Source organism: Hakea prostrata, chromosome 5, assembly GCF_041222555.1.
Source record: "Hakea prostrata isolate BN-2017 chromosome 5, UWA_Hpros_2, whole genome shotgun sequence".
Classification (NCBI taxonomy): Eukaryota; Viridiplantae; Streptophyta; class Magnoliopsida; order Proteales; family Proteaceae; genus Hakea; species Hakea prostrata.
The window spans coordinates 47847419-47865367 of record NC_142604.1 but is presented as its reverse complement, the minus strand read 5'-3'; the positions used below and the strand labels follow the sequence as shown (position 1 = coordinate 47865367).

General features: G+C 35.9%; 1 protein-coding gene and 1 pseudogene across 1 annotated transcript; both read right to left on the bottom strand.

Annotated features, from left to right (window-relative positions):
- Positions 1-40: 40 nt before the first annotated feature.
- LOC149016244 (eukaryotic translation initiation factor 3 subunit D pseudogene) lies at positions 41-1167 on the bottom strand (annotated as a pseudogene).
- Positions 1168-6725: 5558 nt separating this feature from the next.
- Positions 6726-11080, bottom strand: LOC149016243 (F-box protein At3g07870-like). The gene is made up of 3 exons (XM_089157100.1): positions 9825-11080; positions 9525-9574; positions 6726-6754 (listed from the first exon to the last, which is right to left on the bottom strand). Exons 1-2 carry the CDS (start codon positions 11026-11028, stop codon positions 9528-9530), a joined length of 1251 nt encoding a protein of 416 aa, XP_089013226.1. The 5' UTR covers positions 11029-11080; the 3' UTR covers positions 6726-6754; positions 9525-9527.
- Positions 11081-17949: the final 6869 nt, after the last annotated feature.

Below are 17949 nucleotides of genomic sequence, written 5' to 3'. Positions count from 1 at the left end.
GGCATTGAGCAATAATCTTTACAGAAAAAAATATTACCTGTTAGACTTGGGCTTCAATCTTCTCCTCCTCCACATTGTTAGCAGATACCAAGGCCTCCCCCCATTAGCATCCTCCTCAGCCATCGGCTGCACCTGTTCCTCCTCGGGCAATGGGTCTTCCTCGTTATCATTTTCAAACGCATCTGCAGGAACCTCATATATCCTAACTTGCAGCTTCGATGGATCTTTCACCAGAACATACTTTCCCTCATCCAACTTCATGCACAAATCCACAATGGACTTGACAATTCCCCACATGTTAGAAGTGTTCAAATTAATCTGGGTGGCAAACTCCCTCGGCTTATACCCAGCCACAGTTAAGATAACATCTCGAGGATGAACCCTAGAAACATAACCCACCTTCATCATGTCTGCACTTGCCAGCAGTGATTGGACAGTCCACTTAGCCAGTTTGTTGGCATTGTTCTTCAGCTCTGTAGCCAATACCGCCCCTCTTTGCGTCTCGAGCTTCTGCCTCCAATCAACTCCCGGATACTTGGGATCGAATTCATTAAGGGCATTCAAGGTCATGAAGGCCTGTTGGCCTTTCACATCTGTGGCACCCTCAAGCTCACACCAAGCAACAAGGTACATATCATCATCAAGCTTCCACCTACGGTAACGATAAGCAACACAAGCGACCTCTTCTCCCTCAGCAGCAAAAGGATTGGGTTCCTCAAATGCAACCTTATTACCATCCCTAACCAAAACCTGCTGCGAGAAATTCTGGTTAATGTAAGCGGCTTCAACACTCAAAGCATAAGCAGAATTGATATCTTCCTTAGCTTCGGGCAAGGGCTCCTGCGACGTCTCGTTAACGGACTAACCGATCAAGTTGAGAACCATCACGCTTATCAAAGAACAACTTGTTCGCAACACGCTGAATCACAATATCCCAAGAATAAACCAATCTGGCAGCGCACATCAAAGTAGAAAGAATTGTGTCAGTGGCAAAGACAGTGGCTTTATCCTCATTGGCGAGACGACGGATGGATGATGGGATCGGGATCGTCTGTAGTGGTAATCTTGAAGAAGTTGCTATTTTTAAAGCGCTCCAAGCGCTTCTTGTTCTTTGGATTGACACGATCATCATATGTTTCGGTCGTAAAATTCGAGAGCGCCACAGAAGAGGAGATTTAAACATTGACGATTTAATTAATACACATGCAAATTGAACAGAAACAATAATAGATTCTAATCTTTAAATATACACAGTCTTCTTTATATATATTTTTTTCCCTGTAGGTAATTGCAATGGAATCCTCACATGGATCTCAACAAGGTAATAATCCAATGAATGATCCCATCCACACGAAGGAAATAATCCAATTGCTGTGCGATCTTCCGATCCATTTGATGGTTCTTGGAGAAATCAAGCGCACATCTACCCCATACAACATTTCCGTGACAGGATTAGGTCAGAATGTGTAGATAGAGACACTAACACTTATCTTGCAGATCAGAACCAGCAATTGAAAATCTTCACCCTGCAAAAAACTTCATTGAAATCCAAAATAGGGAGCAGATGGGTTTTTGTTGCCTAAAACGAGCACAAAAGAATGACACCTGAAAAATGCTAGCTGAAATGACTAAGATTAAAACTCTAATCTGAGTCCAAGGTTAAATAGATCTAATTTTCTCCCCGCCCAAATATACCCGATTTAGCAAGAAACTCGCCACTGGAGGTTTCCTCGACATTGAATAAAATTGACCAAGTGGCCTTTTTACCATCACTGAGTCATTCTGTAGTCTAAAACAAGCAACAACTTCCTAGGATGATTTCTCTGTTCTAAAACTGAGCCACAACTCTTGTAATAATAACTCTCATTCGATCTCTACAACAAAAGAGGAAATGCTTCCCCTTAATCTAATTTAATGCTGAAGGAAACAGACACAGTAGATGCAGATAATAGATACTCGAATTAGAAGAAAAAAAATTACCTAAAGTTTGTTTTTAATATATGTTGGTAGATTTCAATTTGCTCCAGCATCTTATGCTTATTCTTTTAAGAAAGATAATTGGGGAAAAAAAAACCATAAAAATCATAATAGCCACAAAAACTCTTAGTTATCTATGTAGATTTTGTATGATTATTTATTGTTCTCAATCATGCATAATGTGCTAACGAACAAAGTAGTTCTAATTCACTAAAAAAAATGAAATGAAATGAGGTACTCTTAAAACTCTCATGTGATTCACATTTTTAATAAACAGCACAATTTAATTTTTTTAAAAATAACCATAAAAATTATATATAGAAAATAGTATATATATATATATATATATATTATATATATATTTCAAACTATAAAAGATTTTTTTTTTAAAATTGTATGACTTGGAATGAATTTATCTAGTTGAAAATTGGTTCATCTAATTTTGAAAAGTATTACCAAATGTTTTATATAGTTAATATAAGTAGAGCTTTGCCCCTAGGCTGAGGGAATTCGAACTTTGATCTCCTATGAAGGAAGCATTGTTCTTTTGCCAACTGAACCACCTTCGGGGTCGATTTACTTTTCTTGTATATGCTATTGTTAAACTCTCGAATCTCTACCCTAAGCTTCATCGATCAAGTGGTGTGGATGTAAACTAATTAGTAAAAGATTGAATAATTATTACTACCCCCTTGTATTATAGTTTTAATTATTAATCAAATTTTGTTCTTTATGAAATTATTATTGTCTCCCTCATTTCATTTCTCTCTTTCTCATTTTTGTGTTATTCTTTTTATTTGATTTTATATTCTCTGTTTCTTTATTTCTTCTGCAATTTTTGTTATTTAATTTTGTATTGTGATTTGTGAATAAAATATTTATAGTTAGTAAGATAACTAACCCATTAGTTTGCATCTCTTACCTAAAAAAATTTGGTTTACATCTCCTGCCAAAGAAAATTTTGGCTTGCATTTAACTTTTTAGTGTTGAAGTCATGTGTATATAATTTTTTTTGTATTGTTGCTTTAATTTACCTATATTTTGTCAAAAAAAAAAATATCATCATCAATAATTTTTAAAAAAATCTTCAAATATGTGTGGTTCCCATGAAAAATATGTGGGCCTATTCCTTAATATAATAAAACAATTTAGAGGTGGGACCATCAATGGGTCTTATAAGGGCCCACAAAATATGTGTGGCAAAAAAGCATTAGTGCTTCCCCAATAGGAAGGTTATCTGGCTTTCATTCTTCGGCCCCCCACTATTGAATCCTGGGTCCGCCCCTGAAATGCCCCTTGTATTATAACTTAATTATTATTTCATCCCTTATACTTTCTTAAGTTACCAACCCAGCCTTAAACTTTTTCTCAAATTACTAATATCTCCAGTCATTCAACTCTATTAATTAATTGATGACATGACAATTTTGTATTCTTCAAAAGACCCAAAATAACCTTGAGGTTTTTTATATTTATTTACCCTTTACGTCGTCTCATCGGGATCCGGCTCTTTGAAATCCAAAACGACTAGAATATAATGGCATAATAATATTCCATAAGATTTTTCTAAATATATTGCCTTTTGATTTCTTGATTCTAACAAAAGTCTAGCACTCAAAGCTGGTCTGCCACACACAATTGCTGACCCCAAGATCAAGTCAAAGTGGAATCGATAACCAACTTCTAATTAGGATAATTAACAATAAAGCTCAATTCTACATTCAGATTGTATTGTACCAAGTACCCAAAATATCTAGGTGTTGTCCCGTATAGTTTTAATTTTCAAAACTCTGTATGTTCCTAGGAGATCAGTTGTACTTGCAGGTCACCTAACTCAAAAGGCACACTCTTTGGCGGATGAGAGAGGGTTTAGCCTCTTTCCACTACGGTTAGAGTTCAGTTCGGCTTAGTCTTTTATTCATCTTGAATAAACTTACTAATTATCCTGGAAAAAAAATTAAAGCAAAAGGCAAAAATGAGCATTGCATATTAAATAATATTTAGAGCAAATTGCACTAGCACCCCTAAAACAAAGGCCTTAAAGCACTGACACCCCACTTTATATTTAAAAAGCATAAAGACCCTAAAATTATATTTTCATTAGATATATTTGTCTAATTTGTCATTGGAAACCTTTCAAACATTGTTTATTATAAGGATATTTTTGAAAATAAACAATGAGTTAACTATTTTTAGTGATAAATTTAACAAATATATCCATTGAAAATCTAATTTTTGAGTCTCTCTGCTTTTTAAACATAAAGTGGGGTGTCAATGCAATTTACTCTAATATTTAATACACTTTCCATATTCACCTAAAAGATCTATACCTAGAGAAGGACCCATTGAACAGACCTTTGTTTTACCAACAGAAGAAATAAAAAAGAGAATAGACCTTTGCTTTATTACCAAAAAACAGTAGACCTTTTTCAAAAAAAAAGGGAAAGGTAATTTTTTTTGGAACCGCTTCAGTGTAATTATGTTATTTTTAATTCAATTAAATGATATTTTGCATTTATCTTCTTGATAGTATTTAAAAATAATTAATTAAAAGCACGATTTCAGTTTCATTTTGATGTATTTGTCTTCCCTGCCGTTTTCTTTAGTCAATTTTTCTTCTTTCAAAAACATTGTTGGAGCATAAAATTGGATCAGCAGGAAGCATCTGTCTAGATCTAACGATTCCAAAAATAAATTTGGATAGTGATCTGCTAATTGGATTATGAATTCAAAATTTGGGGTCACCACATCCAACCTGTTTTCATATCCCAACTGCATCAGTTAATGAGGCAAGACTTGGCTGGGAAAAGGGAAACATAAACTAGAGGAACCAAGGTATACGTACATGTTTACCCCAAAAAAGAAGAGAAATATACACATAACAAGTTCTACTAATGCCACAATTGATACCACGAATTCTACAGGTTTTACCTCCCTAACAATTTCAAGAATTCAACAACATATACAACAAAAAAAAAAAATGCCAGCCTTCAAAAACACAGCTTTTAGCATTTTTCGTAAATTGGGAAGGAGAAAGAACTGGTAATCAAAGAAAGGAGGAGAATAAGCATTTGTTATTATTGGTCACCTTTTTGGATCTCTCTAATCACCAGCTCCTCCAACCAAAACTGAAGAAATTTGACTGTCCTTGCTATCCTTGCTATCCTTCCCACCATTAGAACCATTTCCATTTCGATGACCTGCCAATTCTTTGGTCTCTGTAGAAGATAGAGATGGCGAAGGGGGGAGAGAGAGGGTCCCAAGTCTTCCTCAATTGGAAGGGTGCGATTTGAACCCTCCAAAGCAACACCAAGAACAATATTTTCTTTTAAAGCAGCATGGGATATTGGAGGGGGTGCAACTGATGACCTTTTAGTTTCTTGCTTCACTGATGAGTTGGTTGCAGCTGCACCTAAACCTGCCTTCTTAGATTGCTGCTTGTCTGAGTTGGTTCGGACTAAACTTTCTGATGCTGAAGCCGGAACTTTTTGGTCAGTTTTCGATGTTGCTGCACTACTAGGTTCAACCTTGGGCGTTGGCATCGATGAAGCCTTATCATCTGCATTAGAATTAGACATGGATGAAATTGCAACCTTAGAATCTATGTTGGAGTCGGAAGCTGTCACCCCAACCTTAGTATCTGCCTTGGACCCGGAAGTTGACGTTGCCTCAACCATAGCATCGTCCTTGATCTCAGATGTTGATGATGCAACCACCTTAGAATCACGTTCGTCATTCAAAGGCACCGAACGAGTTCTTTTATCATCACTGCCACCAACTCTTTTTGGAGGCTCTATCAATAGGAGTGGCCGGTTAGTAGCTGGTCCAAGGCGATGGCCGAAGATTGTATCCCCAAAATGGAGGCCTTAAAGCACTGATACCCCACTTTATGTTTAAAAAGCACAAAGACCCCAAAATTAAATTTTCATTGGATATTTGTCAAATTTATCACTGAAAACTATTAAATCACTGTCTATTTTAAAAAATATCCCTATAATAAACAATGTTTGAAAGGTTTTTAGTGATAAATTGGACAAATGTATCCAATGAAAATCTAATTTGGGGGTCTCTGTGCTTTTTAAATATAAAATAAGGTGTCAATGTTTTAAGGCTTCTATTTTGGGGTGCCAATGCAATTTGGTCAAATTGTAATATTGTATAAGTGGGAAAGAGCGAGAGGTACCACCATACATTGCTTCAATCTAATAAAAAAAATATATCCAAAATTTGGGCTGATGCATCATGTATTCAATTTCGGATGGGGCTTATTGTGATGTTGATTGTTTTTTCCAGCTCTCTCTATCATTTATATTATTGCTTGTTTCAAATAGGTTACATATATTATTGCATCTGAAGGAGGGTTCGGCTCCTCTCCTTGAAGTGGCTCTCCCAATGAGCTATAGGATTTAACCATTTGGAATACTTTAATCATGTTGTATTACCAAGAACAGTAAGCTCTGTGCATAGTCCACAAGTGAAAAAGTGCTGTCCAACATCATTGGTGATAATTGCAAGAGCTGTTGCACTAGATGTAAAGGTCTGGGGATACTGGGTTTAGGTAACAAAAAGTTCCAACTAGGAAAATCTGATATAATCTGCATAATCTTCAAGCCTAACTTTGCAGACGTTCAAAGCCCTTCATGAACTGCAGCCAACAAAATGTCAACCAACTGTCCTCATCCCAGATAACTGACACTAGCCATTGCGTAAAATATTAAAAAAAAAAACAAAAAAAAAAAAAAACAGCCCCCAGTAGTTGCCCAATGCAGTGGAATTCCTGCAAGAAGAGATGGATCAAAATTAACTGCCAAGGTGGAGTGGGGACTAAAGTTAAGCAAAGCTTCGCAGGATCACTACAAGCAAAAAGATCAGGATCAAAATGCAAATGTTATTCGCTTGATAAAACCCTACATGGGATAGTCTGTAGAAACTTCTCTGCATCGGTTTGCCATTAGCAAACAAGGTCTTATTTCTCTGTTTCCAAATATAATAGCAAGTGGTCGTAACAATGGCAAAACTTCAGTTCAGAGAAATATGATCCAGTTATACAAATACAAATTTCAAAACAAGGATGTGAACAAGATTTAACTGTTAATAATTCAGGTCAAATCCAAGAGGACCAGCAGCACAGATTCTCTTGATCCAATGGCAACTAAAGAAAAGATGCAAAATGGTCTCAGCATCCAATTACAAAATGAACAAGAGGGGTCAACATTACTCCATCGTGCAACAACAGACTTGACAGGAACCCAGCCACCGAGATTCTCCAAAATAATACCTTCAATCTTGGAAAACCCTCTAGTTTCCAAATAAATTTACCCCACCATGCCTCCAACTTAGAGAAATGAATAAGAATAACCAAGGATTTATCCTGAGTCTTGGTAGAAAACCGACCATTAGAAACTACAGAAAACTTGCAAAAATATTGAGAATCAGATACAGGCATTCTAGAAATAGCATTAGCAAAATGAAGAGGAAAAACAAGAACCAAATTATCAGTCACAATAATGGTTACAAATGAAAGTGGATACAAGATCGGAATGGTTAGAATTGGAAAGACTCAAAGGAAGAGTTCTAGTAGGGATATTGGGAATCCAAGGATCAGTCCAAACACAACTAGAAGTACCATCTACAGTAACCCTAGTAACTCTATCCCTGAGTAAGTGAAAGACTATCCAAACACATGATCCTCTCTTCTTTTGAGTTTAAGGATATGTTGAAAAATAAATAAATAAAAGTGAGAGAGAAAGAAGAAGAAGAACGAGGAACATATTTTCCCCTCAAAACCCTGGCCCAAATGGATTCAAGTAAAATTTGCAAAAACCAAGTGCACTATGAGTGATGGCAAGAGAAGGACCATACCTAATAAGAGCCGTGTGTTTTTCTTACCAATATTTGCATTCCAAAAACCACTAGCATTAAAGTCCAACTTAGAACGTACTTGTTTTGGAAGCATAAAAAAAACCATAACGAGGATGCAATTGAAGATAAGACATACGCCCTGTAAAACTAAGACAAGCTAGATTTCCATGTATCAACTTTAGCAAAGACTTTATCAATCAAAAAATTAAATCATGTAAGCAAGAATTAGTAGAGAAGAGGAATGTTCCCAGGTACTTCGAGGGTCCATGAAAGGAATACCTATTGTTTTACAAATATAACCATAAGATTTTGAGAGACATTAGTACTGAAAAACACCCCAATCATCTGAAAATTTGATCTTCTATCCTAATAATGCTGAGAACAGATCCAAGACAGCTTTAGTAGATAGGAAATCCTCCTACAAATACTCTACAAAAAATAAAAATGTCATCTCCAAACAAAAGGTGAGTAATCTCCAGTGCTTGCCGAGCCACCTTAATTCCTGAAGCATCGAAGTTCATGCTAAACTCCGAGAATTCAGGAAAGAACCAACAAAAAACACCATTCTAATGGTCATAGGCTTTAGATAAGTCAATTTTAATAGCAGCATACCCCCACCTTTCCCTTTTTCTTACTCTTAAGAAAATGGAAAATCTTATGCACAATAGTAACATTATCAGTCATCTATTTGCCAGGTAAAAAAGCACCTGAAGAGGAAGAGAAAACAATGCAAAAAATGCTTGAGACAATTAGCAAGGATTTTTGCCAAAACCTTATAGACCATATTACATAAGCTAATTGGTCAAAAATCAGAAACATGGGAAGCATAATCAGACTTTGGAATGGAACACGGTAGGATATGATCCATTCTAGGGGTAAGTAACAAGAAAAGAAAAGATATTAGAATTCACAAGGTTCCAAATTTTTTGAAAGATAATAGATTGAAAACCATCTGGACCAGGGGATTCAAAAGTATCCATACCAAAAAGAGCTGTCTTAATTTCTGAAACCGAAGGAATAGAAATAAGCCTAGAAACATCATGAGTGGCAATACACAGCCCAATAAGGCAGTCAACATATAGACAGTCAACAGGATTAGAGAAGAACAAATAGACTGAAAATAAGAAATAAATAAATTAGCTTTCTAAGTGAAGCTAAAAGATAGAAATCTGACGCCTTTCTCGGGTAAAAAAAGATAGATAACAGATGAAACCATTATCCAATGCAAGTTGTCCCAATGAAAATACAAATCTCATTAACAAATTATCCATGAAAATCAGGAATCAAATCCCATTAACAAATTATCTATGAAAATCAGAAATCAATATAATCTTTAGAAGCCATGGACCTTTGAGAGAATGTTGCATATAGACTCTTCGAATGTGTACTTCTACAGATTACTTAAGATTCATAAAGAGTGACGATGACAAACCAATCATCCTTCTTTAATAAATTATGCATGAAAAATAGAAATCAACATAACATTTAGAAACCATAGACCCCTGACAGAATGTTAGGGATATATTCTACAAACAAACAGAGAACACTATTGATAACTACAGATCATTTATATTCACAAGGATTGACGATGAAAAACTAATCATCTTTCTCATCAAAGAACATACAAACTCAACCCAGAAAACTTTGCTTAAGAAGACAAGTCAAACCATCTAACAATTGCTCACCAATTAATTAGTCACATTTGCTTTGGCTTCAGCTGCTTCAATCTTCTCCCCTGCACAATAGAGTTGTAAGTTCTGTTCAATGTGGGTAGGGACAAAGTAACGTTTAATTTGTTATAATTATCCATAAGAATTCAAATCTACAAATGGAGTAACAGGATGATTAAGAACATTGCAATGCAAAATTCAATGAATCGAATCAAATCAAATCAGATGCAGCAACAAAAATTTTATATATTAACTATGTAAAATCTGATGAAGATCCTCATAATGAAAGGGGGATATAAAAAGTATATCACATACCTGTACTGATTTTTCGTTTTATTAAGCGCAAACTCTCCACATAGAAACTGAACTGTGGTTGTGGCATTTCTCTACTTCTATGCATAAATTCCTTGAACTTTTTTCTTTGGAGACAGTAGTAGCCTCCACCTATCATATGTATCTCAATTAGAACCTTTGTGTCATCTATGTCTCTAGGTGCATAGTAGTGAAAAGGGCTTGCTCCCAAATTATACCTAGGGGAGATCCCATCAAGATCAATACTGTATTCTTTCACCCAAGTACCACTAATATGATCATTACCACTTCCGCGGTAGTAATCTTTAAACATCCACATGTCCATTTTGGAACCTATAGTACATGAAAGGCATAGCAACCCTTTCAGCTCCACCAAATTGAGTTGTTGGTGGGGTGCTCGCAAGGAAAAAATATCAGGCCAATCTGGAGGATATGGGAGTAATCTGAATTCTTCGCTCTCAACGTCAAAGGCAGTGATCATATACCCGGAATCATAGTAGACCATCCAGTGGATGGCTCCATTAACAAAAGCTGTAGGACTTGAAGGGGCAACATGAAATGGAGAATCCGCCACTTCTCTCCAAGTCCAAGAAGAAGACGAAGATGAACTAGTAGAGCCCCTTCCTGTTCCCAAATTAAAAACTTGACATTTAGTGTTGAATACAGAGACGTCAACCTCCCATTCTATCGGTTCCGTGTCAAGATCAATCAAGCAAACTACTTTATATTCGTCAGTTGACTGAACATATCCCAAGCCCACAGAAGTGGCATAAAGCTGACAAGGAGATTCCGGCAACGTTATGAATTCATGTGTACTCGGATTACAAATATGAACATTCTCACTGTCTTTGATGCAAACCAGATCAAACCGAGTAGGTATAACCTCCGGGTAATGAGTCTTAACCTCAAAGCTGCTTACATAATGCCCTTTTTTGTCCATGGATCTTACCAACATGGGGTGAGGACCCCTCTTCCTTGGATTGGGTAGGCCTGGTGAGACTAAGAGGAAAGGTTTGGATTTGGAATGCTGAGAATGAAGTTGAAAGAAATAAGGATCATCAGATATCAGATGACGCCATCGTTTACAGACGCACCTAAATCTCAACAGGGTCTTCACGGATAGCTTCGAAAGCACATTAATCAGAACATCTTCTGACTGAGAGAACCGATGATGACTCCTCGATTTTGGACATCGTCTATTAATCATCTTCTCCTCCTCCACCGCTTGAAGTAAATCAACTAAAATGTAACTGAGAAAAACAGTCGCCTGTGAAGAATTGACGACGCCAACCAAGAAAAAAAGGAACGACGAGAACTTACGAACCCTAACCAAAATCCAGATTTGAGCGGGACAAATGATGCAAACTATGAAACCATGAATACTCAGTCTCTCAATTTTCAGAATAACTTAAGAGTGCGTGCTTATGATCATGATAACGTGTCTTTATATAGTTTTCTTATTGGTTACTGGTGGAATTCTTATTCCTGAGTTGTATCAGGAATAGACCTCTTTTAGGTTAGTTGAACTCCGTTCAAATTGTAATGACTGAGTTTGATCCGGATTCCTCCTCTTTCCTCTTGTGACTCGGTTTGGCATGAATCATGGTAATATGGTTGAACCAAATATTCGACCAAACCAAGATTCCACGATCAAACCCCGGTTCAACAAGTCCGACCACAACACCTGGCAGCAAAGGGAACCCTCTTCCTCTTTCTCTCCTCTCCCATCCTTCTAAACTCTGTCATTTCTCCAAATCTAAGTTGGGATTCTGTTGCTCTCTCTTATTAAGTGTGTCAATTGGTACGGTTTTGGTAATTCGGTATGGTACCAACTTTAAATATCGAAAACTAGAACCGTACCATACCGAATTTAAACGGTACGGTATGATTTCGATATTTAAAAAACCGGTTCGGATAATTTTGGGTATTAAATTGGTAGAAAAACGGTTTAAATACGGTATCTAGTGCAGTACAGTTTTGGTACGGATAAACTTATGCCACTATTGTTATTAGTTCATTAAGATCCTGATGAAGTCGTGATCATCCAATCAATAGAATTTGAAATTAATAGAAATAAAGCAAGTAAATTTAATTAATAAAGACAAAACAAGTAAATTTAAGAAGAGGAGTGAATGATAAAACAAAGAAATAAAATAGGGAATTAGGAATAGAGTAAAGGTAAAGTGTTTTAATTGTAAAATTACAATTTATATCCCTTAATTTGGTACGGTTCCAGTTCGGTACGGTTTCGGTACATACCGACAAGATGAGTACCTAAAACCAGAACCGTACCGAAGAAATTCGGTTTCGGTACGGTACGATACTGTGCAGTTTTAGACGGTGCGGTTCGGTACAGTTTAACGGTTTCAGTACGCAATTGACACATTTATCTCTTATGTCCTTCCCTCTCACTTTGTAGGGGAAATTTCTGATATCCCCTCATCCCATTCAAAGGATTATTGGAAAAGCAATCTTTCCTCTTCTAAGCAAATACTCCACTAAAGCCTTTCAGCATTTGTCCCCTCAACCTCTTGTCAAACCTTCTATTAAGAAGTGGTGGCGCTTTCTATGAAGGCATGCACCCATTCTTTTCAGATATTAACCTTTTCTTTTGGAGACTTCTTCAATAAGGCCTGACTTTTCGAATCCAGATCATCACCCGTTGGGTGTGCTCCCCGGGTTTTACAAAATCGGTGGGCCCCCTAATATATATTCCATCACCCACCCCCGCTCTTGTGGGAGATCCGGACTCGACTTTTCGTGGCTGATTCTGGTCTCTGCTCTTTATGCCTTCAACCAAAGAATCTTATTGACACCTTTTCATTGATTGCTCAGGGGCACTACACGTATGGTTCTCTAGCCCCTTTGGCTTTTGATACTTTTTTTTTTTTAACTCTTAAAGGGTCCTGCTTCAGTGATGCGCAAGATTGTGCCTATGGTCGACATCGAAATTTCAACCTTCAGTTTTGACCGTCCTTTTTGCATGAGTGGGTTTTCATTTTTTTGCGAAATGGACAGTCAAGATTTCGGTCTCAACCATAGGTTGTAGGCAGGCAAAATTAGGATTCAACATTGAGGGGCCGAAGATCTTGCTTTGGGTGGGGGTGCCCTTTTGGCCGGGGTGCGGGTCCACCTGGGGTGGCGTCTCTGTTTTCTTTTTTAATTTTTTTTTTTATTATTGTATTTTTTTATTTTTTTTGTTTTTTTTTTTTTTTTTTTTTTTTATTTTTTTTTTTTTTTTTTTTTTTATTTAAGTAATTTTAATTATTAAATAATATTATAAAATTAAAAAAAATATTAATTATATATTTTTTTTTTTTTTTTTTTTTTTTTTTTTTTTTTTTTTTTTTTTTTTTTTTTTTTTTTTTTTTTTTTTTTTTTTTTTTTTTTTTTTTTTTTTTTTTTTTTTTTTTTTTTTTTTTTTTTTTTTTTTTTTTTTTTTTTTTTTTTATTTTTTTTCTATTTTAATAAAGACGTGTCCCTTTCTTTTTTCAATTTTTTCTTTTTTTCCTTTTTCGTCCTTCTTATTTTTCCAAATACCAATAATGTTGTACTATTTGTTATTTCTTTAGTTATTTTTGCAAAGATAATTTGGACATTTTAGTCATGAATTATTATTAATTTATCATTAATTTTAACCCTCACATAATTTATCTCTCGATTTCTCTCTCGACCTCTTTCAATCTCTCTCAAAGTCTGTCGCTCTTTATATCCCTCTCCCTCTCCAACTCTCTCTGAATCTCTCTCTAAATCACCACTCTCTCTGACGACCTCTCTCAATCTCTCTCAAAGTCTGTCTCTCTATATCCCTCTCCCTCTCGAACTCTCTCTGAATCCCTCTTGATCTCTCTGAATCTATGTATTTGTTCTCTCATTGCAGAAAGATAATCAGTAGTCCGAACGATGGTGAGAAGAAGGATAATGGGGGAAGAAGGAAAATGGATCAATAATGGGGTTTTGAAGGTCGACATGCATTGCGAAGGATGTGCCAAGAAAATAAAGCGGGTTGTCAAGTGTTTTCAAGGTATGCAATCGATTTGATCTCTCTTGTATATTTTTGAATTCTCCTCAATCAATAGGAATCAAGTACTTCAGAAAATCATGATAACGATTGGTGGAACAATTCCTTTTTCCTGGATTCCTTCATAATCTTAGTGGGGTGTTTCTCTTCAATAACAAACTATCAGGTTCAATACCTTCATCACTTGGTAGGTGTCATTTGCTTAAGACCCTTGATTATACCTTCCTTTTTGAGGATGGATGATAATGGTGGTTTTGAAGGTCGACATGCATTTCGAAGGATGTGCCAAGAAAATAAATCTCTCTTGTATATTTTTGAATTCCCCTCAGGTATTATTTGTGGATGAATGAAAATTGGAAAACTTGAAATGACGAAGTCAAACTTCAAAATCTCATGGTTCGGTACTCATCTCTGACCATGCTTTGTTTAAGCAAAAGGTACTCCACCCCTCTCTTTCTCTCAAATTCAAAATTCAAATTCAATTTAAATCGCTTTGGTTATCTATTCTCCCTTAAACTCTATTCCTCTTCTATAGTTTTCTACATTTATTCTTGTTGGATTTTGACTGCTTCATGCTGTGTTTCAGCAAAATGGCGGTTAGGTACGCCTCCCTCTCTGGAGTTCAAAATTCAATTTACATCTCTCTAGGTCCTTATTGTCTCTTTTAACTCTGTTCGTCTTCAAAATCAGATTGTGCTTCCCAAAGTGACCACCAATGATTGTCTATTGTGGAATTGTTGGTAAAAAAGAATAATCAGAAGAAGAAGAAGAGTCTATCATGCCTCTCATTGGTTGTTCTATTGTCCGCATCAATCTTCCAATCTATCTCATATGAAGAGTTGGATGGGATTCAAATCATTCAAGCTGAATACCGTAATTTTATTGATACTAATCGGATCTTGCAGAGTTGGAATGACAATGACAATGGAAATTGTTCGGGAACTTGGATAGGAATCAAGTGCTTCAGAGGACAGCTTATATCAATCGAGCCCCCTAGGAAAGGACAGTTTATATCTTCTAGCATTTAGTCCTGCTCTCCCACCTCTTTCTTTTCCTTTCATAATTTCTCAATTCGAATTAAGTTTTCGTCTAAGAACTATTTGAATATTCGGAGTTGGAGATCAAACTATATATTTTAATTGTTGGATTATACTTTTTAATTAAAATTTCCCATTCTAGAATATTTTCAGTTCGCTATTTGTTCTACCCTTCTCGATGTAACACTAAATGCATTGGTTCATTGCAGCACAACTCACATGATTACGAGAGAGAGTCTTCACTGAATAGGGATAAGGAAGAGAAAAAGGGAGGGATAAGGACAGACGATAGGAGGGGATCTGTGGGCCGTGATCCACCCTTGGGAGCGGGTGACGAGGAGCGCTCAGATAAGAAGATGATGATGATCATCACCGAACCCGAGATTATGAAAGTATGATTTTTGAACCATGTTCCACTCCACGGTGTTGATAGCTACTATAGTGACTAAATTGGTGGTTTTTTAACCTTTTTTTTTTTAAGGACTCTGTGCCTTGTTCCCTGTCCCTCCTTTTTGTGTTCTTTATTTACACCTAAATTGACTTCTATTGTGGTTTGCTCTACTATAACCCGTACACAAGTGCATGTGGTTTTAATTTTGATCCTTAAGTTTTCTCATCTCCACTCAACAAAAGCCTTAGCCGGTCTTAAAACTTTTGGGTGCTGTATCAATGCTTTATAGCAGATGATTGGGTTTGTGAGATGCTTCTTATCTTGGTTACGCATGTGGTTACATGCTTCAACTCCCCCCACAAGATGCTAGATTTTCTTTTTTCTCATATGTTTATCTCCCTTTCTGGTTGGGTTGAGGATTCCTAATATGAACACAACTCCTAATAGAAGTCAAACAGTAGTATTATATAAAAGCTTGACCATGGAAGAAGAATAGTATTTTATTTCTAGAGTACGTTTAGCTTTGACAAATTTGAAGACATAAATTTAAAGACAAACTTTTCGGATTAGTATGATCCATTCGTTCCCCTTACATTCATGCAATTTGCAATTCTCATGTTGAAATTTAGTTAATCTTACTGGTCATCTTGTTTTCTTCTCTAAAAGTTGTTTTGTTTTATTTACTTTTACTATGTCCGATCACTCCAATGAACCGAGTTACTTTTAAGAAAACCCGATGAAATCGATGAAATTCAAAATTGAATTTTATTTCTTATTTTGAGATAAAAAGGGAAAATAGAGATAGAAAGGAAGAACCATTTAAACTACTCATATAACCTCTTTCACTTACATGTTCTTCATCTGTCAACACCTTCTTGATTTTGGAATCATATTTCAAATCTTGCTGTTGATCATCTTTGTTTAAAATCCATCTTTTTCCTCACTTGCTGTTCACCATAGAGTCTCACGAGTGACGGCTCTGAAACCATCTCTTGGAAGAAAGGGGTGTGAACATCAGCCACCATTAGAAAGACAGAGAGAGAGAGAGAGAGAGAGAGAGAGAGAGAGAGAGAGAGAGAGAGAGAGAGAGAGGCCCGTTGCCACTAACAACGTTGCTTCTCTTTCTCATAATAGCCGAGTCTCATAGAAGGGAGGAGAGCCTCCTATATTTTTCTCTCTCATTGGCCTGCTTTGCCTGTCTTACTCTGTTTTTATTTATATATTTTTTATTTTATTTTTTTTTTTTTCTTCCCTTCTTTTGGACTCTATTTTTCGGTAGGTTAACCAATGATGTTAGCTCCTTATTAACTACATAATTTTATTCACAACATAATATCAAATAACAAAATTACAAAGATAGATAGAGATATAAATCATAAGATAATAGTTTTTGGTTCCTATTTGGGGAGATTTTTTTCCAAAATTTTCTTAACCCGTTTGTGAGATTGGAAGTGATTAAGATGTTGGGTTGGGGTTATTTCTATTGGAATGGCTTTTGATAATATCTAATAGATTTTTTCAAATTTCTTTTCCCCTTTATAAGGGGATATGGAAAATAAAGAATAGAGAGAATATGGATTAGTTAGTTTTTATAGATGCTTTTCCTTTTTTACCTTTAAAATTGTTCTCATATTGAGAGCCATAGTTATTTCTTAGATTATTATTTATTTATATAATATATATATTTTTTTAATCTTGCCCACCCCATTTGTCGCCTCCTTGGCTGCGTATTCCTTTTTGATCCCCAGCCACCGTCTCTTGCTGATGTTTGATTTTTTGTCATCATTTCAAATACATAAAAATTTTCTTAGTTGGTTCTTTTACGTTTTTATAGTCTCTTGTTACTATTTATGGGATGCCATCAAATCCTCATTAGACATGAGAAAATCTCTCCTGATTTTCATTTTTTTTGAACCAATCTCTCCTAATTCTATCCTCAGAAAATTCTCTTTTGGCTTAACTCTTTAAACTCTCTCCACTAGCAATTTTCTCCTGAACCCCTTTACTCGCTACCACTGGTAACTATGATGCATCTATTAATGTTAGTTAGCCATAGGATTCCAACCTCGTATTCCTTTCTCTACATGGCCATCATGTTCAACTTTTAAGTTTGAACTGGTTGTTATGTTCTGGTTTATAATTCATTTAGTTTGAATTGGGCAACCGTTGGATTACTTAATACCACTGACACATCTTAGAGGGATTGTGGATGTTACAGGATGTGATCCTTGGCCTACTTTTGTCCTGTTTTGTGTGGGTTCGTGGTCGACTCATGCCTCATTTGAGGATGGTTTTTTCTGGTATATCAACGGCTTCCATCAACCTTGTTGTATGGAGACTTCGTTTCTCCTTTTTTTTTTTTCTAGGCATTTTAGGGTTTCTTTTTGATAAAAAGGTTGTATTACTAATTGTTCTTAAGTATAGCTTTATCTCCGAGCGGAAATTTCCATGTCCCTACTATCTTATCTCTAAACTCGGCTCTCCAATCATTTTTTCTCGAAATATTTATACTATTGTATTCTCCAATGCTTGCGTTTTGCTTGGGTGCTGTGTAATTAATGCACAACACCTATAGCCTATGATCGAAATCGAACCAAGGGTCGAGATATTGATTTCAACTATTCCTTCCAAAGTTTTTCTACACTTTCAAATCTCACCTCTTTTTTTTACTTTTTGTTG